We start from the raw sequence: 27390 nt of genomic DNA, 5'->3' as shown, positions 1-27390 counted from the left end.
CTGAACCGGAATGCACAGAGTATGCATGCGCATGCGCATGGCAGAGCTAGACAAGACAAGCATTTGAGATTAAAAAGTATATAAATCTTTATTTTTTTTTTTAGAAAATAACAGATTGTTTCACTAGATTAGACCCTTATTCTATGGCTGGGATCGCTCATTTTGTTCAAACTCACAGGCACCATAGAAGACCACTATATGGAGAAAAATCCTGAAATGTTTTCCTCAAAAAACAAAAATTCTTTACGACTGAAGAAAGAAAGACATGAACATCTTGGATGACAATGGGGTGAGTACATTATCTGTACATTTTTGTTCTGGAAGTGAACTACTCCTTTAATGGCTTATTCTGCAGAACCATATATTAGACCCCCTTAAACAATTACCTCACTAACTATTAATAAGCAGCTAATTAGGAGTTAATTGGGGCAAATATCATAGTGAATAGTTAATAAATAGTGAGGATTTTCTCCCTAAACTAAAGTGTGAACGAAAAGTTCTATAAATTCTTTTGAAATAAAAAGTGTAAACTCTAAAGAATGTTCAGTTATTGAACCCTCATTATTTATAACTATTTAATTCTTTTTAGCTTATTTGTTTATTATAAACATAATGTATAATATTTCTATCAATATTTAAACAGTTGGTTAAACTACTCCTAGTTTCTGTCAATGAAAAAGTTTGACAGTGAAGTGAAATACCAAAAATATCTTGGGGCGTTCACAATGGCAGGCCTTGCAGTCAGACTGTTTGCTGTCTGGGCATCTGAAAAATCATATTGTGTACTCAAGCAAGGTCAACTAATATTTCAAGTGCTTTAAAACCATTTTCCTGTGATGAGTTACACAAGGAAGCCTTTAGACAGAAAGCTTAGAAGATATTGCTTGAAATCAGAGGTGCCTTTTTGTTTGTTTTACAAAGATGTCTTTTCTGAAAATGTACTTGAAGGTTCTCTAACGGTTTCTGCTTCTCCATACTTTCCCCCTTCATTTTTACAGTCTAGTTTATTGTCCAGATGTATACCCACCTGACGACCTGCATCATTTCAGTGACAACACAGATTGTCCCGTATGCTCCGCAGAGTATTTTCATTCTTAGTTTTGACTTATTTAGCATGGAAGAGTTTACCCTTACTGACAAGTAAACATCAGTTTATATAAAATGAACACAAGATTGTGGGATATATGTTATTTCTCAAGAGACACGGTGAGATAAAGACGTATGTTTTTCTCACTGAGTGTGACATTCATCAAAAGGGTGAGATTTAGAAATAAATCAGTGAATGCGATTGTTTGTTGGTTTAGCTGGTCGCTCTGTGTGGAAGCATCATCACGTTTATCTGTCAACGTGTATGTTTACTCTTGCTAAGGAAGCAGGTTCCTTGCTGTCTCAGGATGCTGAGTTTAACTGTGGAGTGTTGAGAAGAGTCTCTATCAGGCAGGTCACTTTATTCAACTTGGCACATTGTGATTGTATGTGGAGAAGAGTGTATCCACGAGGCCTGTCATTTGAGTGTGGGGGTGAGTGTTTGTGCTCATTTGGCATCAGTGGAATTGGGTGAAAGGTCTTTTTTCTGCGGAATTCTACCCAGCATTCAAAACACTCAATACGATCCAGATGTGTGTGTTCTTGCATGTACGGCAACTCCACTCCTCTCTCGCCATCACACCATAACAAAACCCCCTCCTCCAGACTCTCCCCCATCTTTATATCCCCTCTCCTGTCTCGCTACCTCTTTCATAACCTCTGCAGTGAGTGTCAGGGAAAGATGGAGCGATCTCTGCTTGCGTCTCTTCTGTGTGTGTGGGCCCTCAGCAGCCTGTCTGCAGCATCAGGTGAGCGCGTTTGTGTGTGTGGGTGTCTGAGAAAAAAAAAAAATGAAAGGATTATGGGAAGCTTTTCAAGTGGATTGTTTTTTTAAATGATTTGATAATGAATAATGAATGAGAGATCATATAATGGACTTTTGCCTTGTTGGATGAGTAAAAAAAAAGTGGAGGCTCAGTATTTATTAATTTTATTTTATTTAAAAATGCATTATGGTCTCCATTACTTATCCATTACAACTTCATGTTGCTCCAAACCTGTATGACTTAAGATATTGTGAAGAATGTTTTAACTGCCCATACAGTTAAAGTCAATGGGGTCCAAAACAACTTTGGGCTCTGATGACTTTCATTGTAAGAACAAAAAATGATTTCTTTTTTGTGTTACACAAAGAGCTGTTAAGTTTTGGAATGACAGGGTAAGTAAATGATGACAAAATTTCCATTTTTAAGTAAACTGTCCCTTTAAAATCTATGTCCGATGTGTGATTGTCATTTACTACTATTATCCCCTCCCTTTTACATATTGCCTTGAGAATCAATTTCTTAGAGCTCGTTTTCCATGAAATTTGGAACGCACACACATACATGTGCAGTGTATCATCTTTTGTTTAAGTTCAGAATCATTGCATAATCATAAATGCATAATTGTCTTAAGCCCTTTCATTCTACTACCAACATTCTGTTCTATTATGAGCTTGTAACATTTAAAAGTTACATTCTGTTTATGGGTGGGCTACATTTATCACTGTCTGGTTTATGTGGATATATTGTGTTAAACACCTGGTTCAGTTCAGAGAACAGAGTCTTGGGCAGGAAGCCAGGCATTTAACAGCCTGCTATTTTATGGCACATTAAATAGTTAGATAAATGTACGTTGTATTTGAAGTGTGTACATTGCTTGCATATACACGACAGGTCAAAAGTTTCGAATAATTCAGATTTTTCAGTTGTTTTTAAAAGTACTGTATAAATACTGTATGCTCAGCTCATTAATGCTGACTATAATTTGATATATATATATATATATATATATATATATATATATGATATTATATAAATTATTGTTTAATTTTAATTATTATTTATATAAAAAATAAATAAAAAACAGTGCTGTTGTGTAGTGTTGTTACAAATTAAAAGAAGGACCACATAACACTGAAAACAACAGTAATGGCTGCTAAGAATTCAGCTTTGCATCACAGGAGTTAATTACAGTTTTAAATACATTCAAATATCAAACCATTATTGTAAATTGTGCCTTTACAGCATCAAATAAATGCAGCTTTGATTAGCGAGAGATTCGAAAACATTAAAAAGCCCACCTGTATGTGAAACAAATTCTGATCTGCGTATTGTCTTATTATGGAACATTTTTATTATTACAAAATATAACATGCTATAAACTACTTGTCTTTCTAAAGAAACCACAGCGACACCAGCAGGTAAAGTTACCCTCGGAATCCGCATCTCTCTCGCCTCCTCTGAGCCTCAAGGAGAAAGTAACGTGAGAGTAGAAAGTAACATCGCGATGTTATTGGATATAACTGGTTATGATCGGCTGTGATTGGTTCATAGTATAAACCCCGCCTCTTGCGTTTGTGTGCGATCAGCGCTCACGAATCAGTCTGAATAAATAATTTAAAGGCACAATACTTACGTTTTACTTATTAAAATATCCAAAAACCACTAGAACAGTGTTATATATGTTGCTGACTTGTGTACTTACATTATCTCAAATGTTTCCAATAATGTTTAAATCCAAAGAAATAAGCAATTTTAACTAGTGTGACGGACTTGCGTCGCCTGCCAATGACATCATACACTCTCAATTTTCCAGTTTTACTTTGTAGAAAACATGGAAACACCAAAAACACTTGAATTTGTTATGCTTTTCATTAGACAGGTGACAAACGCACAGAGTAGCATTATAACAGAACATCCAACACACTCAGATGTATCTAGTATGATAAAACAGCTCTGCTTTTTTCTACATATGCAAGCTTTGTTGCTTTCGAGCCATGTATCGTGCTCATCCTTCATTAGCAATCGCTCCAGCGTCCTCATTTTGCTTGCATGACTTTCAGCCCCACCCTGCTTCATACTACAATAACCTCAAAGGAGAAGTTCACTTCCAGAACAAAAATTCACAGATAATTTACTCACCCCCTTGTCATCCAAGATGTTTGTCTTTCTTTCTTCAGTCGATAAGAAATTAAGTTTCTTGAGGAAAAAAATTCAGCAATTTCTGCATATAGTTAACTTCAATGGTGCCCCAAGTTTGAACTTCCAAAATGCAGTTTAAATGCAGCTTCAGATGGCTCTAAACGATCCCAGCCGAGGAAAAAGGGTCTTATCTAGAAAAAACGGTCATTTATATACTTTTTACAAATATAATTTATATGCTTTTTAACCTCAAACGCTCATCTTTTCTAGGTCTGCGTGAACTCTATTCTTTTTCCGGGTCAGTACAGTCAATACAGTTAGGGTATGTTGAAAAACTCCCATCTCGTTTTCTTCCCCAATTTCAAAATCGTCCTACATTGTTGCAGAAGTACCGATCCAGTGTTTAAAAGTGAACACACAAAGAACATCAAATGCCCTTTACAAAAAAAAAAAAAAGGTAAAAAAGGGTAAAAGCAATGTAGGATGATTTTGACGTTGAAAAAAAAAACGAGACAGGAGTTTTATGACCTACCCTTACTGTATTGACCCTGATTACACAGACTACGCATGTGTTTCACAGAGATTAAACAAGATGAGTGTTTAAGCTTAAAAAGTATATAAATTGTCAATTTGTTTTGAAAATGACAGATTGTTTCGCTATATAAGACCCTTCTTCCTCAGCTGGGATCATTTAGAGCCTTTTGAAGCTGCATTTAAACTGCATTTTGGAGGTTCAAATTTGGGGGCACCATAGAAGTCCACTATATGAAAAGAAATTCTGGAGTGTGTTCCTCAAGAAACATAATTTCTTTACGACTGAAGAAAGAAAGACACAAACATCTTGGATGACAAGGGGGTGAGTAAATTATCTGTAAATTTTTGTTCTTGAAGTGAACTTCTCCTGTTAAGAAGTATTAAGTCTTTAATACATTAGCTCATACATGGACATGATTTCTGCCTGAGCCCTGACGGATTGTATTGGCTGTGGGGATGAAGACTACAACTCCCATGATTCCACACAAAATCACAGCATCATCAAACTACGCCTTTGGTTCTTTGTTTGTTTTGAATATACCCCCTCTAGCGACGAAAACTTACATATTCTGTTTTTAATGGCATTCGTGCGAAGACTAAGTAAACAGCTCACACACTTAGATAGCAGCTTTGGTGAGCAAAAACATAAAAATCCCACCTGTATGTGAAACAAATTCTGGTCTGCGCATTGTCTTATTTCTAAACATTTTTAATGTTTTCTGTGCATGCTTATCTTGCAGTGGATGTGATAGAACAGTGTCCAGAGAGAATACTTGGTAATGAGAGAAGACAAACATGCCCAAAAAAATGTCAGCAAGACAAAGAGTGTGGCAACAAACGTCAGTGCCTCTGTGACGGCCAGTGTGGACTCAGCTGTGTTGCCCCAGGTCAGTGCTACAAACCCCCATGATGCATCTAAACACATTATTACGAAACTTAAAAAGCAAAAAAATCAAAACAATGACTAAATCTATGACATTACAGGACAGTGTTCAGAGCTCTCATTTGATTCTTCTTTGTGAACAGGTCGTATGTGTCCATGGCCTCTCCCACCTGGAAACAATTTTGATGTAGCTCTCCTTTCCCCTTCACCTTCTTTCTCCGCTCTGCTTGAAGTTCGCTGTAAGCCTGGGTTCACCATGCATAACGGACTGGACACTACAATACGCCGTTGCCAAGGTGACCGGCAGTGGAGTGGCGATGAACCTGTTTGTACAGGTAGGAAGGAGAAAACATTTAAACTGTTAAAGGGAACCCTGGGTATTAAGACTTGTATGGCTTAACATAACGTAAATGATGTCTCTTACTAAAAATTGAAAGATTTAAGTTTTATACATATTTTGAACTATGGGCACCATTTTATTGACGTGAAATGGTTGCACTCGGTAAGCTACTGGTGCTATCTGTTGCTATTTTTACCACAACACAACTCGGGAAATATAATGCTGATACGATGAAGCCAGCTACTGAAAGAGCTTACAGGTGGTGATGGATATAAGCGTAGGCTTGAACCAAATGCGTATCATCGATTTTTCCCCACAAGGAGTCTAAATGCTCCCGGATATCGAGTAAAATCCACGCTGAGAAACTCAACTTCAATGGCTGTGGCGTCATGACAAGTGTCGGTATGTTTACATCCTGCCAGGCATCTAGCGTTTCTTGTCTCTGCCCTGTGTAAGCTCTTTCAGTAGCTGTGGTCTACTAAAAGCCTCATCATCAGGGCTAAAGTGGAGAGAACAAAGACACAGGTCTTTAGGAAGTTTTATTCATCCACATGCATTTTCCCATTCTTTTCTCCTCTTCTTATTGCTAGAAAAGCAGTTAAGACTTACATTGTTTTTCTTGTTGCTTTTCGACTGAAAATTACGACCAAATGTGGCATTGTTATCAGTATTTTATTTTCCGAGTTGCTTAATCCAAGTTGTATTGCGGTAAAAATAGCAATAGGCAGCGGCAGTAGTTCACTGGGTGCAGCCAATTTAGCCATCGAAATAATGATGCCCCCCATAGTCCAAAATATGTACAAAACGATGTGGATTTTTTAAAACAACGTAAATCTTCATGGGTTTTCTACTATGTTTCTGTAACCAGGAAATTTTTAATATTGAAAGGTCCCCAGGTTGGCTCAGAGTCTAGATGTGGATCCCTGGGTCTATAACATTTAAAAACCTCTGCATTTTGCATGGTGATATTGCATAAACACACATAAAAATGGAATATGACATGAAAACATCAGTCCTGTTGGGTCAGGTTGCCCTCATCTTGTTTGTAATCCAGCAAGTTAATGTCATTATTATGAAATTCAGGGGAAATGTCTTCATAGCAGCAGTGTTATGATGTTGATATTAAGTGCAACCGACTGTGAGTGCAGGAAAAAAAAAGAGAAATATGTGTCAGTGTCTGCATAACAATGCATTTTTTTAGTTGCATGAGTAATAAAAGCTTAGAGCTTGTGGACCTGGGTCACCGCTTGTTTCTGGGCTATGGGGTTTTAGTCTTTAGACTCCATCTCTGCGGAGAGGAGGCGTGAATCGGCAGAGCTCCAGGCTGCAGCATTCCCAGTATCACCCCCTCTGTAACACATGCATACATTCACACACACACATTTCCTGGAGTAACATGAGAGGTATTTCTAGGAATGAGCTGTCAAAAGAGCTGAGGAGTGGGCGTTTGGGGTCTGTGAGAACCGTCCTGCAGTACTCTATTATCTGCAGATCAGTGACATGGAATATTTAACAAGCAGAGACAGGCATGTAGATACGCCGGATTCACACACAAAGTTCAAGTGCATTCAAAGCTGAATTGATGCACAATGGAAGTTTGGTGCGTGTGCATGTTGACTGTGTGATTTCCTCCCCCTTCATTAATCAGTCATCCTCACAAAAGGGGGAGAGATTTGATACATAACTGCATGAGTCAACTGCTCAAGAGGGAATGTGAGAACAGCTTGTTCCAGATGGATTTTTTCTAATAAAACTCAAAATGAAGCCGCACATTCTGTCCATCCATCATCTGGGTACCCGCTCAGCCACACGTTGACCTGTGAATCCATTTGTCAGCCCTACATATCCATCTGTCCATTCACCCAGTCATCTATTTGTACTCACGCTACCTCATCTAATGTAGTGGATAAAAGCTCCAGGCCAATATCCACAGGGTCATCCATTTGAATTCCCGTCACGACCATGTACCAAAAGTCAGGGACTCTGAATAACGGAGGACTTTTGGCTGTAATATCTCTGCTCTTAAGGCTCTTTCGCACCAAGAGTGATAACTTGTTCTGAGCTCTCGAACAAGAACTATGATTATGATATATTTTATGACATACATGAAACTAAATATGAACATCAGACAGTCAGGTATAGAGAGATAAGACTTATTGACAGATAAAATATGTTACTAAATAAATACACGATTAGGTAAGCATTTATGATTTGTCTGATTTCTTCAAGCAGTCATATTTACCGTATTTACTATGGTAATGGCTAACGTGCATAGTCTTTTGCATTGCTTATAAATATTTCTGCTTTGTATGGTGATAATAATTCACATTGGATCTCAAACAGAAGTTATTTCAAACACTTCAATGCTGGTGTTAACTATATGAAATGATCCACAGTGCTGATGCTCTCCAGACACTGAGAAACTCTGCCTTTGTTCATTGCCACTCCTCAAGCCTGAGCTGGCCTGCTTTGGCACAAGGTTTTTGGTGGGCCAAAATTCCCTGGCTGTTGGCCAAGTGGAAGCAATGACTAGGTACGATCAAACCCCGGAAGTGACAGTGGAAACGTGACTGGGCCTGGCGCACACTAGCACGCCTGCTTTTGGCCCAACAATGGAAATGTGGCTAATGTAACCTCCCCCCCGGTCCTACTCACACTCACTCCGAGCAGGACTCGAACCCGGGTCTCAGGCATGGGTGGTGGGTACACTAACAAGAAGGCTAGAGACCTTTTGAGATCAGGGGAGTGGGGTTTACCTGCCTCACTCCCATCTGGGTCACGGCACCGATAGCCATTTTTCCACTGTCGGGCCAGTGCGAGCCAGTGCTTTCAATGGGCCGGGCGGGGCTAACAGCCTCAGACTTCTAGCACCAAACGCCCAAAATCATGCTGTTTTCACCGTTGGGCCAGAAGCTCCACAGTGCTTTACTAAAACCCACCCTTTGCTCACCTCTCTGGAGCAACGTCATGCAACATCATCATTTCACCAACAAAGAAAAGTTAAAACTATTCCGTTACAAAGGCAGTCAGCGAGGTCAACATGGAACCAGAATTGGTTACCATCACAGTCCCTGGAGTCTACACGTGCTGATCAGTCCATTACAAAGCCAGGAGTGGACCCAAATTTGATAGATCTGTGGTCTGCAGATCCACTTTTTGGTCAGTTTCCTGGATCCATTGGGCCCACTGGTGTCGCCCAGCTCCTCAGCTCTGCCCCGCTGGCTCTGTGTTCCCTCATCTCCACCACACCTCTGGATCAACCTCGGTCAGTCGTCGCTTAGCCTCTGTCCATGGACTTCCAAATCCCCGTCTGTGCCTCGACCCTCCATCCTTTCGGATCCACCAGGTTCCTCCCTTCCTCCAGTTTCTCGCTTGCTCAACTGTCCATCTAAGAGCCAGGAGCAGACCCGAACTTGATAGATCTCTGGTCTGTATATCCAGTTCCCACTGGGCTCCTCTCTTCTTCTGGTTTCCCTTTCATCCTTGCTCGCTCCGTCGTCCATCCCAGAGCCAGCAGCAGATAGAACTTGATAGATCTTCCTGTCTGATTTCCTGATCCCATCATCTCCGCTTCCTTTGGCCAGTTCTTCGGATCCATCGGCCCCACTGGTGTCATGCAGCTCCTCGGCTCTGCCCTCACTGATAGCTTCATGCGGCTCTACAACTTTGCATCAGGCTTTCAGTTTATCATCTCCGCCCTGTCAACACTTCGGCTCTGCCCTGGCTCTGCATTCCCTCGTCTTTACCCTGGCCCATCTGTCCTGGGACTCCTCTGGGTCCCCTTGTCCTTCCAGATCAACCTCAGCCCCCGCCACAGACTTCCGAGTCTCCAGCAGCACCTCGATCCTCCACCCCCTCAGCTCCACAGGGCTCCTCCCTTCCTCTGGTTTCCATGTCCTCCTCACTTGCTCCATTGGTGGTTTTGTCCAGTTCCCTGGATCCGTCAGCCCCACAGGTGTCATCCAGCTCCTCAGCTTTAACCATGTGGATAGCTGCATGCAGCTTTGCATAAGGCTTCCCATTTATTGGCTCTGTCCCCGCCTACACCTCAGGCCTTCAGACCCATGTCTCCACCTCAGCCTGTCAACCCTTTGGCTCCACCCTGGCTCTGCATTTCCTCATCTTCACCCTGGCCCATATGTCCTGGGTCTCCTCTGGGTCCCCTTGTCCTTCCAGATCAACCTCAGTTGGTTGTCGCTCAACCCCCACCATGGACTTCTGAGTCTCCAACAGCACCTTGACCCTCCTTCCTCTCGGCTTCACAGGATTCCTTTTCTCCTCCGGTTTCCCTGTCGTCCTTGTTTACTCCATTATCGCCCCGGTCAGTTGATTCTCTGCCTTTGTCAAGCGAGCCAGCAACTACACCTTGGGCCTCCAGGCCATTGATGTTGCCCTAGTTCTTCTGCCTCCCTGCTCTGTTGGTATAGCCTTCATCGGTCAGTCCTTGCGTTCCGCCCAGCCCTTCAGCCAAAGCTCCACCCTGGCTCCTTCTGCTGTCAGCTTCACCGTGGCCTGCTCCTCCTGTTTCTTGTCCATCACCAGCTCCACACCCTCCTCAAAAGCCTCCGCCCTCTTTCTTCTGGTGGACTCTCTGTTACAGCACGAAGATGCACCTTACTGAAGGGGAGCTACAGTCATGGTTATGTTCAGTTTAGTTCTGTTTTGTATAGTTCCTGTTGCGCTGTCTATTAGAGTACTAGTTAACCGTTCTGTTCACCTGCTGTCCATTTACTCATTAGTTCCATTATTTTGTCTGTGTATATATTTTCCTTGTGTCTTTCAGTCTTTGTCCCTTTACATTTCCTACTTCCTCATTATGTGCATTACTAATTTATTTTGCCTTGCAAAACTTTTGCATTCCTCCTAGAAACTGTGCATTTGCTTGCATATATATATATATATATATATATATGTGTGTGTGTGTGTGTGTGTGTGTGTGTGAGGAGATTTCGTGGCAGTAGGATCTCGCGAGATCTCGTGACGATATCCTGGAATTTTGTAGTGTTTACATTAGAGTTGCACGATTAATCCTTAAAATATGGAGATCTCGGTTCAAACACCCACGTGATCTAATTTCTGAATGACAACAATTTATCTATGTCTATTAGGACTGTTTCACATCGCGAGTGTCAGTGGAGCGTGACAAGCACGTTTTGTGGCTGCCCATATTAATGAATCAGAGGGTCGGGGTAAATGTGAACGCAGAAAGAGCAACACAAACAGTCTTTTTAACCACATTATAATCATTATTTCTGTGTTACAGACATTTAAATAACAGAAGTACTGGGATAAAAATGTATAGTTTGGGTATAGACACTTACTGTCTATAGTAGTGATCTAAACGAAAGTATCTTAACACTTATATGTATTGTAACGCTTATCCTCTTCCGCCAGGAGGTGGCGACAACTGCCCGTTTAAAAAAAGTATGTCATTGAATCATTCATTCAGACATAGTCAAACAAGTCTTAATGAAGTGAAACACTGACTCCTTCATTGAATGTTTTTTTTTTAAATTATTATTTTATTTAAATGAATATATATTTTTTTAAGACGTAAGCAATGAACAGTTTGCTGGAACCACTAGTAAATTACATTATTTTGTTTAGTTTTCTAATCTTTTTTTTCTCCAGAATCGTAAGAAAATAATGGTCTCCAATTTATTAAAAACAACTGGGATTCTCAATTTATCCAGAATCATGAAGCTCTTGTTTAAATGTTGTTTATTACTGCATATAATTCATTAAGAAAGACTTCTTAAGAAAAGTTTAAAAATCTCGTCTCGTCTAGTTCTCGTAAACCCAGTCTTGTGTCTCATCTCGTCTCGTGGGATAAGTGTCTTTTTTTTTTTTTTTTTTTTTTTTGAAGTATTGCTTTTCACAAAGATATTTTGTGCAAAAGCATTGAAAAATATATTTTTATATATTACTGCCATCGCCAGTTTTTTTGATTGCACGCAAAAAAATGTACAGTGTATGCAAATTCTCAGGGAAGCACAAAAGTTTTGCAAATTTATTAAAACATATTTTTTGCTCCCCGTCATATTTTTTCCAACACTTTGTCCCCACAGGGGCTCCTGTATTTTTTATATATCAAAAAATTGAAGAAATAAATTAAAAAAAGGTCAATGATTTACTAGTAGCATAATTTATTACAATTTCTTAGGAAAAAAATGTACAAAATAAAATCTGTAACAAAATTGCTTAACTGCTTGTTATTAATTTTTGAAAAATGTTTGTTAATTGCTTGTTATACATTTTTGAAAAATGTTTGTCAGAATCATAATCGTGTGGTACAACTAACATGCAGAAAAAAACACGTAAAACAGGAAATTATATCACAGAGAGGACTAAAGTTTATTGCAATATCAGATTTTGGCTCTTACAAAGCAAGTTTAATTTGGGTTACTTTTTATCTTGATACATATATTTAAAACATTTTTTTAAATAATTAAGATGTGTACACTCAGGGGCATGGTTATGACTCGGAACTAAGTGCATGTTTTTTACCTTTGTGAGGTCCTGGCATTGTTTATTTAAAATCCTTTTTATTCACCGACACAACAAGATGTGTACACTCACATGTATTCAAAGCCTACATCTTTAGATAATTAAACTGAAACTTTAAATTAAAAATGTTTTTCAAAACAACAGAAACACAAATACAAAGACATACATTTCTAAAATCTTTACACATGTGTTGTCAACTAGATGCCCACCAAATCAACCAAGCATTTTAATGCATACTCAAATCAAGCGATAAATAAGCTATTTTGATTTTTTCCACCAGCCTCCTCAGGAGGAGGTCTTGCAGCAGAGCCGGTTCTGGTGCCTGAGGTGTCCTGTTCTTTGCCTGATGATGATGATCTGCTCTCTGTGCAGGGCAGTGCTTCCGTGGGATCCACCATCCGTTACCACTGTTCATCTGGGTAAGATTGAAGAGAAAGAGAAAACTGACTGATGTAGACAGAATATCTAGTTTTGTAATGCTAAGTTAATCTAAACACCTATCCTCTTCTCCATACAGATCTGTGCTGATTGGAAATAGTGAGAATATCTGTCAAGAGAGCCAGACGTGGCAATACCCTCACCCCATCTGTCGCCGTAAGTGTGTGCATGCGTGTGTGTGTGTGTGTGCATGCACTCATCTACATGACTGAGACATAGATCTTGCTAAAAGGAAATAGCAGGTGTATTAGATTGTGCTTGAGTGGAAAATGCTCATCCAAACGGCTAAAGTGATCTCGGTTTGTCTGCTCTTGCACACCATGAAACAAAGTAATGAGAGAGAGATGAGAGGGACAGCAGGAGAGAGAAGAGTAATGAAGACTGTGTGGGCTTGTGAGTAGGTGGATAGGGCACTATGTGTAAATGAATTTGTGAGTGTGCAGAGCTATTGCAGCCGATGCGGGGTTCACTAATATATGCTGGTGCAATGCTGCCCCCTGATGGATCAACCTTGACTTGTTTTAAATGCATATTCTGGGTTCAGTGCAAGTTAAAGCAGTAGTTTAACCAAAAAAATAGTTCCAAACCTGTACAATTTTTTCAGCTAAACACAAAAGAGGATATAAAACTGTCAGAAACCAATGTAGCCATTGAGTTCCATAGTATTTTTTTCCATACTTAGGGAGTCAATAGATTGTTTGTACTTACGTCAAGATTTGGTCAGTTACCTGGATGCCGACCCATACTGGCGATACTCGGATGTAAACAAAAGCATGGATTGCATGGTTAATGTACTACTGAATATGTTGCTCTGCTAATTTATGCTGTCTAAACCATGGAAAAAATGTGTGGAAGCTGCTAAATCATATAGAGAAGGACTTAGTAAGCACAACAGGGCACAATATTTTGACAAACTAAAGTTAACAGGTGATAAAGATACGTACAAGCAGTATTAATTAAGATATTAGCCTAATATTTAACCTACCTGACCAGGAATGATAAGAAAAAACATAAATGATGTCAGGATTTTTGCCCTGGAAATCCTGGTTCAGTTTGGGCAACCACAAATGCCTTTTGTTCCTCAGACAGCTTTATGCGCTGTTCTTCTTGATTTGTTATAACTTTTGGCAGCTTATAGGACTCCAAATGTTTTTTCCCAGTCTGACCGATTGGTACAGTACAAAACATGAAAATAATTGACTGTTTTCAGCAGCAGTAATCAGCAAAATGTGTGAGTTTTGTTCGGTTCAGTGGCATTGTTTACGTTCAGTGCTGCCAATATGGCCGATTGATGATGCGTCATGAAAGCATTCAATAATATCTAATTTTGTGTTCAACAGCTGAAAGAAATTCATTCAGGTTTGGAACAACTAGTAATCCAAGCTAATCCAAAAGCACTTAGGCCCAGACATAATATTGATAACCACAAAAATTAATGGTAAAATGTGAATTACCATTGGCGCCAATAGCCTCCTGGTTAATGCGTCGACATATAGCGCAACTGCACTCACAGTGACCTGAGTTCGATTCCTGCCTCGAGGTCCTTTGCTGATCCCACTCCCCTCTTTCCTGTCATCTCTCTACTGTCCCATTGCAATAAAAAGCCCCAAAAAATACACATTGCTTTAAAAGTCAAAAAGTTGTAAAATAAATATACTTGCACTGTAAAAAACAATTTGTTACCTGGCGGCCTTAAAATTTTAAGTTCAGTCAACTCAAAAAAGTTAAGTCAATTTGAAATGTTAACTAAGTTGTACTAAGTGACAACTTAGATATTTGAGTTCAGTCAACTTAAAAATTTAAGGCAACTGGGTAACAAGCTCAGCTTTTAAGTTTAAAGGGGTCATCGGATGCTAAGTTCACTTTTACATGCTGTTTGAACATTAATGTGTGTTGGCAGTGTATGTACAAATCCACCCTATAATGATAAAAATCCATGGAGTGGTTTTTAATTAATCTAAAAAATAATATCACCAGAGCTCATTTGCATTTAAAGCAGCCTCTACCAGAATGAGATGATTTTTGCAGAGCTGATTTTGGCAAGGTAAAAAGGGTGTTGTTTTACACTGCCATTGAGAATTTTTAACCAAAGTATATTATAGACTTTTCATTAAGACCCTAAATAATCATATCAACTTGTGGAAAATGGGCATCCAATGACCCCTTTAACAAACCAAATTGTTTGTTTAGTCAGCTCAGTTCAGTACAGTATTTCAAGTTGACTAAACTTATTTGAGTTGACTGAACTTTAAAATTTTAAGTTGACTCAAGTTGTTTTTTTTTGTTTGTTTTTACAGTGTGTTAACATGATTTAACAGATTAAACACATGCTATACTCAAAAAAATTAGCTTGGGAATACTTTAAAACATTTTCACATAATTAGACTTAAGAAGGTTTTTAAAGTTTCATTTTTAATTCTGCAGTGTGTTTTCAAGTAAGTGTGTGCTTACATATGTTAACAGGTGTGGTTTGTCCTCCTCCTAAGGAGGTTGAACGTGGACATCTGGTGGCCGTCCAGAGAACTGAATATGAAGTTGGTGAAACAATCTACTACCTTTGCAAAAAGAGCTTCTTGTTGGATGGACCAAATCAAGTGACTTGTCTACCTAATGGGACATGGAGTGCAGAGCCTGCTTGCCGGGGTAAATAAAGCTGGCAACAAAACAATACATTAAGCCATCATGGCTGTATTGAACATTTGCACTGAAAAATTTAATGTTTGGAATGTTTTGGTTTCCAGCCGTGAATCATAAACCTCCTTTCCTCTTTGTCATGACAAATAGCATCATTCTCTTCACCATTTCTTCTCTTGTCCTTCCGATCAGCCCGCTGTCCAGTCCCAGCTCAACGCAGCAGGGTGATCGTGGGAGGAGAAAAGCGTTGGCCATATGATCTGACGGATGGTGTGGTTGCTCATGGGGAGAATGTGACATTTTTCTGTAAACATCCAGAAAAACTGTGCAGCTTCACTGCCACGGAGGTCTGCGTGGATGGACAGCTCAAGCAACCTAGCTGCTATCTTGGTACATAATTTACACCACATTAATGCACCTAATATAATAAGTGTACATTACATTTTTAAAATAACCCTGAATCACCTTCGTCTCCATCTTTTCTCTTTAGACCCAACCTGGCTGCAGTTCAAGCTCTTTCCTCATCGTCTGGTTTCAGAGATCGATGCATGTGATCCTGATGACCTTCAGTGAGCTCATCAAATTTTGACAACACATTTTGCATGTTGGCACACAAAGCTCTGTCTTCACTCTGACACCATGATCCGGAGTCTGGATAAACATAAATTGCCTTATTAATATGCCAACTAAATTTGTTTTGGACCGGATCTCAATAGGATCTCAGTTACGCCTCATTTAACTCTTATCTTTTACATTTTGTTGCTGCATTGACAAAGTTACCTTAAACAGAATTTGTGTCATATCTGATGCATCTAAACACCCTCATACTTGCTTGAGGTCTTGGTTGCCATAAGCTACTCTCTTTTCTTGTGTTTTATTGTCGTACAAAGTGTAAAACTGATTTTTGAGGTACCATTGGTGTTTATCTTGTTATATTATTTTATTTCTTGTTAAAAAGTGATTTATGCTAACTGATCAAGCCCACAATTAAGAATGCACAGGCTAAAGATGAACTCTGAAATCATGTCATGTTCTGATGCACTCTAGTTTTATTGTATTCCAAAAGCAGTTTTATGATATGTTTAGAGTTAACTGAGCTTTGACTGGACTGCTTGATTGGATTACATAAAGAATAGAGTAGACTCAGGAATATTATAGCATAAAAGACTTGCTGAATTATTGCTTTTTCATATGAATTGGATTCATAACTTTACAATGAATCATCTTTGAATGTATTTTCCTCTTGTAACATCATGATTCTTCAATAAAGAAACTGGAAAATGTTTGTTGTCATTTTGTTTTACTTGATTAGTCTGTATAAATGATTTCTATAGTGTACAAAAATTGTTTGAGTCCTGTATACAATCTCCAAAACTACAGTACAATATAGGTTTGCATTACTAAAATTTATAAATCTTAAAGGTGACCTGTTATGCCCTTTTTTACTAGTTGTAAAGTAAGTATCTGATGTCCCCAGAGTGTGTATGTTAAGTTTTAGCTTAAAATACCTGACAGATAATTTTTATAGCTTGTTAAAATTGCCGCTTTGTTGTGTCTGTCCCTTTAAATGCAAATGAGCTGGTGCCCCTGTAGATTTTCAGACAAGGGTGGAGCTTTAAGCCAGTAAAAACAAAACACTGAAAATGTCAGAAGCTCTCTGCATTCAGCCTTATATGTTTAAAATGGAATCGGTTTAAAAATCAGTCATCTGATTGTACTGTGATTGTACCAACATTAGCATTACAGAGTGCCAAGAAGCTCTTTTAAACATGTGATACTTTGTCTGGAGCTGACGTTCGCGCACAAAACGTTGGTATTGATCTCACTTTCAGAATCAACCTTTGGGAAAATCCAGCGCTGAACTGGCCCTTGTTTGTGAGGCAGTCCAGTGTGAAATGATTAGTAGAAGTTTATATGGGACTTTACCAGTTTTTTCCAGGACATTTTCTTAGAAAATGAAATTTAGCTACTGTCTTTAGCAGTTTAGATGGAGGGAGTCTACGGAGACCCCAAAAAACAACACTTGTAAAGCTTCTTTGCCACTAACATTGTATATCTCCAGCTGCTACAGCGAGAAAACAGTAATGGCAGACTGCTGCTTCTCACCAAGGTTGCCAGGTTTTCACAAAACTGCTACTCGAAACTAGCCCAATCGTGTTTTGGAGGGGGTCCCCCGGCAAAAATCACATTCCGGGGGGTAAAATACACGGTTTTTGGCAGGGTTCTCCTGGTAAAATTCGCATTCCAGAGACTAAACATCACATTTTTTAGGTCGTTTTAACCCACGGACATGAAAAACAACCTGCGGCAACAGTTTTAAAGTAGTCCAAATCCACAGGAAAACTGCAGACTTGGCAACACTGCTTCTCACTCAATGCTGTGTCTGTGCTAACAGGACTGAGATGATCACAAATAGTGAGATTTTTCTCAACGATGACGTGTACGTAGGAAGAAATCTGGAATTGCGTGTTCAGAGAGACTGTTTATGATTTATCGGGATTATAAAAAATGAGTGGGTGGATTTTTACCATTATAGGCTGGTTGTTTTCACACACTGTGGCCACTAAACACCTTATAAAAGTGATTTTGGCACAATAGGTCTCCTTTAACACAATACTTAATTCTGAAATTAATAATGGTATAATTTCCACATTATACACCAAAAAATATTGAATTATGTGGCACAACTAAACGTACATTTTACTGAATGTGCTTAATTATGATAAAACAATGTTTGTTTGTTTTTTAAATAACAGTATATTTTCTAAACCACAGCTGAAGTTATGCTCCAAAATGTCAATCCTAAAGCATGTCCAGGTCGGACGTAGAAAACTGCAACACCACGACATCCCCCCTCCCCTTTCGCTAGCGCTCAACCTCTCCGCCCAGTCATTCATTCATATTTGGTCTTCCGGAAGTATCTCAGGGTCGGGCCAGTCAGTGCCTGTGCGAGCTGACTCGTGGGGTGAGAACAGTTTCATATTCAATATTTCAGTTATAAAGAAGAAATGTATGTGAATGGTTGTAAGCTTTTGGGAAGAAATGTGCGTTCTTGTGAGTAGCAGTTAAGGAGCGTTGGTTGTCTTAGAAAGTTTGAAATAGGGTTTCCAAGGCAGCAGTGTGTCTGAGCGCTGTCACCGGCTCGAACCCTCGGTACGCATAAAATGGCTGGTCGCAGGTTCGAGCGCAGTCAGTGTTTTGACCAAAATATGTGGATAATTCAAGTCTATTTGTACTACACAGGTTATGGGGAGAGAGTATCCTTCAGACAGATACTTTTGGTCATGTAATGGCACGGGTTCGACTCGCTGTCTGGACCCCACAGACATCAAACGCGATGTTTGGTTTTATATTTTCCTCCTTTAAACGGACCTCCGGCGCGTAATGGCGTCGAATGTCCCTGTGTTGATCTCTAACTCTCCCACAGTGCTGCATGGCTGAGTGTACGGACAAAGGCATTGGTGTCAAACCTTGAGCCATGCGCGTTGACAGTTAATTTGTGATGAAAACCACGGGAAGGAGGAGTGGACCTGCTACCATGACAGCACGCCGTTCAACCTCATTGCGTTGTATTACTACAAACTGCATGGCATTTGTGTACTTTAGCAAATATTCCACAGACACCCAATTGTGTTAAAATGATTGTTCAGAATTTAAAAATCTTCCTCAGTACCGTGATTAACTATTGATTTGTGTTGGCGTCCTATCAAGCTTTTTGTTTCCAAAGAATTGGTCTGTTGTTAACTTCTCAACTTCTAAACACAGATGGTGTTTATGCAACAAAATCTAATCTTTGCAATCACATTGTGGTATTTTTTTTTTTTTTTAAGTACCGGTTGATTTAAATATACATTTTATTAAAATGTATGACGTAATAAAATATAAAAATGCTTTATTGTTTTGATTTATTGTAAACGTTTTATTGTAAATTTTAGAATGCTGTTTTAATTTTAGTTAAAATATCCACCGTATTCCTACAGCCCATGACGCTTTGTATGAGTTATGGGTGTAACTTCTGTTAGGCTGTAAACAATCAGTGAATGGCTCGCTCTATGAACGCTATAATACTACTAATAAATAACAAATTTCAAAGTGTAAAAGGATAAAAAAGGTACTTTTAACAGATTATGAATTGGTTAATCCCAAATGTGCAATTTTTCCCATAGCAATGATTAGTAATATATATCTGTATTATTTAGTAACATTGCCTTATCAAAAGGGTTCATTAATTTAAGCATTGCATGATACTATTTTAAAGTGATTTTCATCATTTTGACATGTAATACATTGTATTTACCGGTGGAAAAGATTTGAGGGGAAAAACGAGAGATTTGTTGTGCATTCCAGGGAATTATTAATGGGATATGTTATAAAATAAATCAGAAGAATATTGTCCATTTTTATACTATTTTGAAATGCAAAGGGAAAAAGGAAAATAATGCGGTGACTTAAAAGAGCTCTTGCCATAGATTTTCTTGTTTTAACTTGTTTTAACATATTCACGTTAAAATACAAAGCGTTACGTTATTCTCATGTCTAAAAAATAAAACATGAAGGAAAATTAACAGCTTATTCAGTCAAACAGATTTATTTGTAAAATACAGTAATTTGTAGGGCTACCTTATGTTTTGAAATGATTCGTTTTAGTCTTTTTGAATTGGAAGCTCCCCAAACCCTCAGGAATAAGTTGGATAGAGGTTACACTTTCTGATACAAATGAAAACAACTGCTTAAACATGACTCGCCAACAGTATCTACCAATTTCCTCTGAGTCTTAAGTGTGTTCTAAGGTTTCAAATATATATATTAAGAGTAGTTTTGTTGACCTATCGGACCATAACAACACATCTACAAAAAGTTGATAATGACAGTATGAGCCTGATAAAGTAATGTACTGTATTAATAAGTAATCGTTAAATTCTCTATGGCCAATAGTGTATCAAGAATTTTAATGTGTTATATTATAATGCTTCTGAAAGTTTGTATGCTGGTAATAGAAAAACATTTAAAGGCCTTTAAAATAATATGTGATCAAAAAGGTTGTGTTCTTGTTTTTTCAGTGAGGAGTTGCTCATGGATGTCATCAGGTCCTTCTATTGAATTTGTGTTTTTAGTAAGCATCAATATTAAATGAAAATAACCTGCAGTTTAATTATGTTGCTAACAAAGATGCAGATGGGTTTATTATTTTTTTCATTACTGTTATTATTAGTGCTGATCCCTGGATGAAATATAATTTTTTTTTTAATCAAGGCACTCAGTTTTATTTAACTGCAATATCTGTTATGACTGTTTATTATGCTTATGAATATAAGTACTTCATAAATGCTTGTAAACAAACCCCTGTTCAGAAACCGTACTTTTTGAATACAATTTTGTTTTCCAAGCCAAATCAAAACTTCCTCCGATTTTGTTTTATGTACTGTACTGTCTTTTTATATGTAAATACTTGCCTATAACAATACAACTTAAAAAAAATGTGGCAATATTAATACTGAATAAACATTACATACACTGCCCTCCAAAAGTTTGTGAACGCCCTAGAAAAGTGGGGATTTAGACAATATTGGCATGAATCCTTTTTAATTTGTGATAATGTTGCACTGATAAGGGACAACACAAACTATGAAAACATATTTTATTATTAAACTGTTTATACATAGAAAAAACTTGCATTTTCGAGTCATCAAAATATCCACCATTAGCAGCTATTACAGCTCTGCATAATCTGGGCCTAAAATCATTGTAAATCATTCTAAACTTAATTGGCAATCAGTTGTTGAAGCTATTAAGGTGTGCTGACCCAAAAATCTTTTATAAAGATGGCAAAGGGGCATGTCTGACTTTGACATGTATGTATTGCCATTATTATGTAATCAACATGAAAATTATTATTGCTGGCCTTCAATGATAATGTCAAGTTACTTTAATGTATTTGCACCAAAAAATGATAAGGATTTATGCTGATATCGTCCAAAACCACACTTTGCCAGGGCTGTTTCCAAACTTTTGGAGGGCGGTGTATATTTATATTATTTGTAAAATTTGCAATAATTTATTGAGAGTAAACAAAGTGACTATAACTTCAAAAAGGTGAATATTACTAAAAGCTGCAGTTAATTTGTACATTTTTACAGCAGTAATGTTTTCTAAAGGTTAGTTTAAACAACAGATAATTTGAGATTTGTCTTTATAACTAGAGTTCTATTATTTCCATTTCAGAATGTATAATCTTGCCTTTGTCTTATGTTTTTTTGTTTGTTTGTTTTAGATTGATGCCTTAGATGAGTAGAAGGTCCTGACTGATGGCAGCAGCAGAGACATGGGTAAAAATCAGCAATTACATCAGATGGGAAAGCAATGGGCAAAGGTGCCATTACGTGGATTATGCAAGATTGTGTGGCACTGTCAGGCAATATGTCAATATTCTCTCAGGTTATAATGAACTGACTTACTCCATGATTTCTTCTCTACTGCTGAATGTACAGAAGTTGCTATGCGCAAACAACAAACATTGGACAGGATAGGTGAGACCATTCCACATATTAAGTGGACGGATCTTACTGCCACCAAAGATTGCCAAATGTCTGTGGGTCAAGAGGATGAGTTATCAGATGAGGGACTCTCATTGAAGCCTGAATCTAAGGACAAAATGACCCCAGATGCATTTCTGGTTCCACCACAAGAAGTTATTAAGGATTACAGCAAGCAGAACTCACCAAAAAATGAATCAGACTCAGACCAGATGAATCTTCATGAAAGCCAGACTGTGGAATATAAATTAGTCACTTTTGATGAGAACACAAGGAGTCTACCAACAAACATGCAGCTGATACCCAAGATGGAGTCTGATAATGCTAGAACAGATGCTTGTGAGGTAACAACCAAAGCTACAAACATTGCTAACATCTCAACCAATGATTTACTAGAGATTAAGGTTCAGCGACAATCTATTTTAAATGAAGGTTTCCATAATGACAAACTACCATCACCTAGTGGAAGCAATCACACTAGTAAGGAGTTGTGTGTTGAGAATAAAACACTGGTTGCTGATGTGGCTCATGCAAGAGGGAGTAAACTTGAGATGGACGTAAATGCAAACAAAGAAAGAGTAGAATGCAGTAAAGACTATTTTGAAGATTATAAAACAAACATTTTATGTAACTTAAGAGAGGAGAGATTTGATGTCGGAAGGAACATGGCAGTGACAAGTTCTTTGGGACAATATGAAGAAGACATGGTATTAGATTTAAGCCTACCAAAAAAGAAAGACAGAAATACAGAGAGGAAGTGTGAATGGGTTGTAGACCCTGAATATGAAGGATCACTTCATATGGAAGTTGATGAAATTGAGGATGAGCCTCAACATGATGAAGTGGAGCAGGAGGATGATAATGAAATTTGCTGGATTCCATCAGTAAGCGATGCTCATACATATCTGCCACAGCATTGGGATGGACATCTGTCCTCCTCTTCACCTGAAGCTATGCCAACTGCATCGTACCCCGACGTTACGACCCCAGATCCGATGGATACACTACTTATAGATGACCAGGGCATTCCTTACACACTCACCGCAGATGGACAGAAAGTCCCACAAATTGATGAGGAGCTCTCTGAAGAAACAGCTCTAAGCCCAAGGCAAGCTGAAGATAAGCCCTCTTCCGTTGCAGAAGTACAGGATGTTGCAGAGTCCGGACTACCTAATTCACTGTGTCCAAATATGTCTATCGGTCATGCCTCAGTGGACACCTCACAAGTTGCCCCAAATGTGGAGCCAAAATCTTTATGTGGTTCTGAAGCTCCTGCTAAACCCTCCATCATACCTGCCATGTCTGACTTGGCATCAGTTCCCATTCAGATTGTGGCGAATACTACAGGGTCAAACACTCCCATTCTTCTTCTTCCTCCATCTCAGCTTCAGTCTCTTTCCTCACCAGCCTCTAAAGCTAACCCAGGGCTAATTACCCTTTCCTTACCGGTTCCTCTTAGTCAGAACACAACTCAGTCCTCCCCCATGTTCCTAGTTTTGTCATCTCCTCAGGTGTCCTCAACTCAGAGTTCGTCCTCGCCTGGGCAGTTATCTCAAATTTCCTCCTCTTCCACTGTTGCACTACCCTTAGCTACTTGTCCACTTGATTTGGGATCTACATTAAGTTCACGTCCGTCACTTCTCAGCCTCAGCACGGTTTCCTCTGCCACAGCCACAGACATCTCAGGACTGAATAACCCTTCTAATCTTCCTGCTAGCCCTACCTCATCAACTGCTTCCTCTAGCACTTCCACAGTGACCTCTACAAGTCCAACCAAGCAATTCAGCACTGATGCCTATTCCGACACAATGGTGCCCACTTCCTTTCGGGAGGCCCTTCTCAGATTGGCTGTGTCTGTGGAGAAGAAACAAGAAAACCAGCCTGAGACACATTTGGTCACTACTCCTTCATCGTGTTCTGAAGCCACCAAGCCGGATTCCTCTGCCACAGTCTGTGAAAGTAAAAATAACGAGACGGAGGTAAACTGTGATGGTGAGACTGAGTCTACCTCGGTAGACCAAATAGACTCATTGGATACCACTTCCTCCACCTCACCCAATCGTCCCGTATCACCCGGAATTTCAATCAATGACCCAAAGAACCAAGCATTAGGTCCTCGACGCATTCTTTACTGTCAGTATTGTCCACGGGTCTTCTATTATCTTTCGGACCTTGAACGCCATTCCATCACGCACTCCCAAAGCAAACCCCACGTATGTCACCTCTGTGGCAAGGCGTTTAAAAGATCAAGCCATCTTGAGCGACACAAACACATCCATACAGGTCAGAGAAACTTTGTGTGCCAGCTTTGCCCAAGGCGTTTCCGTGAATCAGGCGAACTAATGAGGCACCAGAGAGTACACACCGGTGAGAAACCCTTTCAGTGCTTAATCTGTCACATGCGCTTCGCAGAGCGCAATACACTGCGACGTCACACGAAGCGCAAGCACCAAGGCCAGCAGCTGGAGGCGATGGACATGAAGGCAAAGCCAGAAAGTGGAGGGATTTCCCTTGCCAGTATACAAGGAGAGTCAGAAGAGAATGCGGAGTGGTACAGTTCAACAATTCCTGAAATGGAGTCTGACAGTGACACAGGGGGAGAATGAACTGTGTGAGGTCATGAACGAATAGATTTTCTTTCTTTTTTTTTTAAGTTTTAAGAAGCTAAGCAAAGCTGTAAATACATTTAATTTAATTTATTTTGTATTGATATAATTCCTTCTCACTATTTTGATATTATATTGTCTATATTTCATTCCATTAACTCTCGAGACCTTTACTGGTGATGACTGAACCCGGCAATATTCGCTTCAGATTCATTCTAATAAGCTACAGGTATTGAGTTAGACCTCTTGATGAAATACATTTGTTTAAAATCTTCACCTTAAAAGTTTTTGAATTGCCCTTATTTGCTAGTTATTTATTGTTCTCATTTCAGTTTTTGCATACAGCATCTTTCCTCAAGGGTGTGATGTAGTTACTGTAAAAGACTAAGAGGCCCATTGTTGTTATTTATAATTTTCTGTTATGATCTCTTGAAGTCAAGGAATGACCTAGATTTGTGCATCAGTATATCTCTATAATTCTAGGCCTACTAATGACTGGGCCCACACAAATTTTGCTGCCACAGAATTGAAACATACATCATTCTCAAAGTTCTACACCAGTGGTTCTCAACTCCAGTCCTCGGGGCCCACTGCTCTGCACATTTTGTATGTCTCCTTCATTTAACGCACCTGATTCAGATCATCACCTCATTAGGAGAAAGATCCATGAACTGAGTGTGTCAGATTCAGAAACATACAATATGTGCAGAGCAGTGGCCCTCGAGGACTGGAGTTGAAAACCACAGTTCTACACATCTTCCACTCCTTTCTTTGTGATACTCCACCTGACCTGCAGAGGGCAGTATAGAGTTGTGTCCTCTTTAAACTCTTTCAAACTTGCATTGTACAAATCTCCTGACCTGGCATATTCATTGTTATCTTTTACACCTTTGTTTTCTGATGTTTTTATTGACATTCTTCATCACCTGATTATAGAGTTTAGAAGTAAACACATTGTATCCATCTGCTTTGTAGAACTCTCCAGATTCCATCCAAAATGCAGAAAAAAACCCAACTGCATCGGGGCTTCTCATGACTCAGCTTTCATATTTCAGAACATTTTGAGATATTATGCATCACAGAACATCTTGCTCTGTGTTCATTTTGGTTCCTCCCTCTTGGCTATTTTTTTTTTTTTTTACAAAAGGGAGTAGTATAGTCACCTTATTTTTTGAACACTCTACTTTGTTCTTTTTCTTAATATTGAACTTGATCTATTTGGTTTATAAACCTTTTGCCTTCTTCAAGGTCCTATTTCATTTGATCATTCAAAGAAGGTTTTACTTCTCTTGATCGCTTGTCAGAGCTGTTACAAATCATTACAGAAAGTCTGAATTAGAAATTCAAGTTAATTTGCGCATATGTACTTTGTGATATAAATGAATTATTTAAAATAAGTTTTCACTGTCATAGGTACAGCGATACATTGTTTGGTGCTCTTGCACAATTCAAATGAATCTTGATGAGCTAACATTTCAAGGTTTGAATGTTCCAGTTCTCCTTTTGATAACTTATGCAGCTTGAAAAAAATCCTTGCTTGAAAAAAGGTTTAAAGGTTTAGACCCTGCTGATTAATTCTGTTTATGTAATTTGTCATGTAAATAAGCAAACATCATGCACGGACCGGACACCTTGGGCTAATCTAAAGTTCTGTTGGTTAAATTTCAGATTTGATTAAGAATCTGAATATTTGCACACACTAATTAAAGCTTGTCAAGCCCTTCTGTTTTCCAGTGGTTCTCACGCATAATTAACTTTGCTTTAGGCTCACGGCAGCACATATTCTGCATGCGGTGGGAGTGTGTCCAGCTGCTGAACGATATCACTAAATTTGGTTTGCACAGTTGTTTACTTATTACTTCATTCATACACAGATTGGTTTAGTGTATTTATTAAGCTCATTTCACAGTAGATTTACCACGTTTTAAAAATATTTGGTTCCTTCTTACAGTTTAATGATGAATGCTCAGAGTGTGTTTTAACTAACTAAAAACAATCTTGCACCAATGAGAACTATTTATTTATGGTGGAAATGTATATATTTGAAATGGCGTGTTATGTCACAGAACACTTATATATTTAATACACAATTTAAAAACAAGACTGCAGATATTTAAACAGCCTAATTTCTGTAACCTGTGTCACAGGATTTTGAATAAAATGAATCAAATTCAAATGCTTCGACGCCAGCTATCTTTTTTAATTTTTTTTTCCGTTTTTCATTTTATTTTCTTTACATAAATACTATTATAAAGAGTGTACACTGTAAAAAATACAAGAACACAATTTGTTGAGTCAGCTTAAAATAATTTGTTACCCTGCTGCCTTAAAATTTTAAGTTCAGTCAACTAAAATAATTAATAATTTAGTCAACTTGAAATGTTTTGTACTAAGTAACAACCTAGATATTTGTGTTTGCTAAACTTAACAGATGAGTAAGTAACCCAGCTGCCTTAAAATTTTAAGTTGATTCAACTCAAATATCCAAGTTATAATCAAATATCTAGTATAATTTAACGTTTCAAGTTGAATAAATGTCAAAATTATTATTAAATTATTAATAATTATTTTTATTTTTTTTAATGCCAAAATGTTCCATGAAGATATTTTGTAAATTTCCTACTGTTAATATATCAAAACTTAATTTTTAATTAGTAATATGCATTGCTAAGAACTTCATTTGGATAACTTGAGTTGATGGGTTATGTGGTCCAGGGTCACATATTTTATAGTCTATATGTGTGTACGTGTGGCGTGCAATGGTATTCTGAAATGAGGAAGCAGTCCTCACATTTTTTAACTTTTTTTTAGCACCAAAGGTTCGAAGGCATCTCTTGTGTCCATTACATTTCTTCTTCTGTTTCTTCTGCTCTTGAGTCTATGGCAGCCCACAGAACTGCTTGTGGGAAAGTTATTACATTTG

The 27390-nt window shown here is 38.4% G+C and overlaps 2 protein-coding genes across 3 annotated transcripts; both read left to right on the top strand.

Annotated features, from left to right (window-relative positions):
• Window positions 1-1676: 1676 nt before the first annotated feature.
• On the top strand, window positions 1677-16611 carry ntd5 (ntl-dependent gene 5). Its single transcript, XM_051130472.1, has 8 exons — window positions 1677-1835; window positions 5267-5413; window positions 5553-5744; window positions 12537-12675; window positions 12774-12850; window positions 15158-15337; window positions 15521-15718; window positions 15819-16611. The coding sequence occupies exons 1-8, from the start codon at window positions 1769-1771 to the stop codon at window positions 15899-15901; spliced, it is 1083 nt and encodes a 360-aa protein (XP_050986429.1). The 5' UTR covers window positions 1677-1768; the 3' UTR covers window positions 15902-16611.
• Window positions 16612-18247: 1636 nt separating this feature from the next.
• Window positions 18248-26651, top strand: LOC127178899 (B-cell lymphoma 6 protein homolog). Of its 2 annotated transcripts, XM_051132074.1 has the most exons (3): window positions 18254-18293; window positions 21600-21654; window positions 21817-26651. In XM_051132074.1, exons 2-3 carry the CDS (start codon window positions 21651-21653, stop codon window positions 24465-24467), a joined length of 2655 nt encoding a protein of 884 aa, XP_050988031.1. In that variant the 5' UTR covers window positions 18254-18293; window positions 21600-21650; the 3' UTR covers window positions 24468-26651. The 2 variants fall into 2 exon arrangements, 1 of the variants encoding a protein (XP_050988031.1); XR_007829453.1 differs by lacking the exons at window positions 21600-21654; window positions 21817-26651 and adding an exon at window positions 18572-21416 and having other exon boundaries at window positions 18248-18293.
• Window positions 26652-27390: the final 739 nt, after the last annotated feature.

This window comes from Labeo rohita, chromosome 16, assembly GCF_022985175.1.
Source record: "Labeo rohita strain BAU-BD-2019 chromosome 16, IGBB_LRoh.1.0, whole genome shotgun sequence".
In the NCBI taxonomy this organism is placed as follows: Eukaryota; Metazoa; Chordata; class Actinopteri; order Cypriniformes; family Cyprinidae; genus Labeo; species Labeo rohita.
This window is presented reverse-complemented; position numbering and strand designations above follow the sequence as displayed.

Coding starts and splice junctions, on each gene's coding strand:
- ntd5 (XM_051130472.1), top strand. CDS start 1,769: ATGGAGCGATCTCTGCTTGCGTCTCTTCTGTGTGTGTGGGCCCTCAGC. Junction 12,676..12,773: donor CGTTACCACTGTTCATCTGG/GTAAGATTGAAG, acceptor TTCTCCATACAG/ATCTGTGCTGATTGGAAATA. Junction 15,719..15,818: donor GCAACCTAGCTGCTATCTTG/GTACATAATTTA, acceptor TTTTCTCTTTAG/ACCCAACCTGGCTGCAGTTC.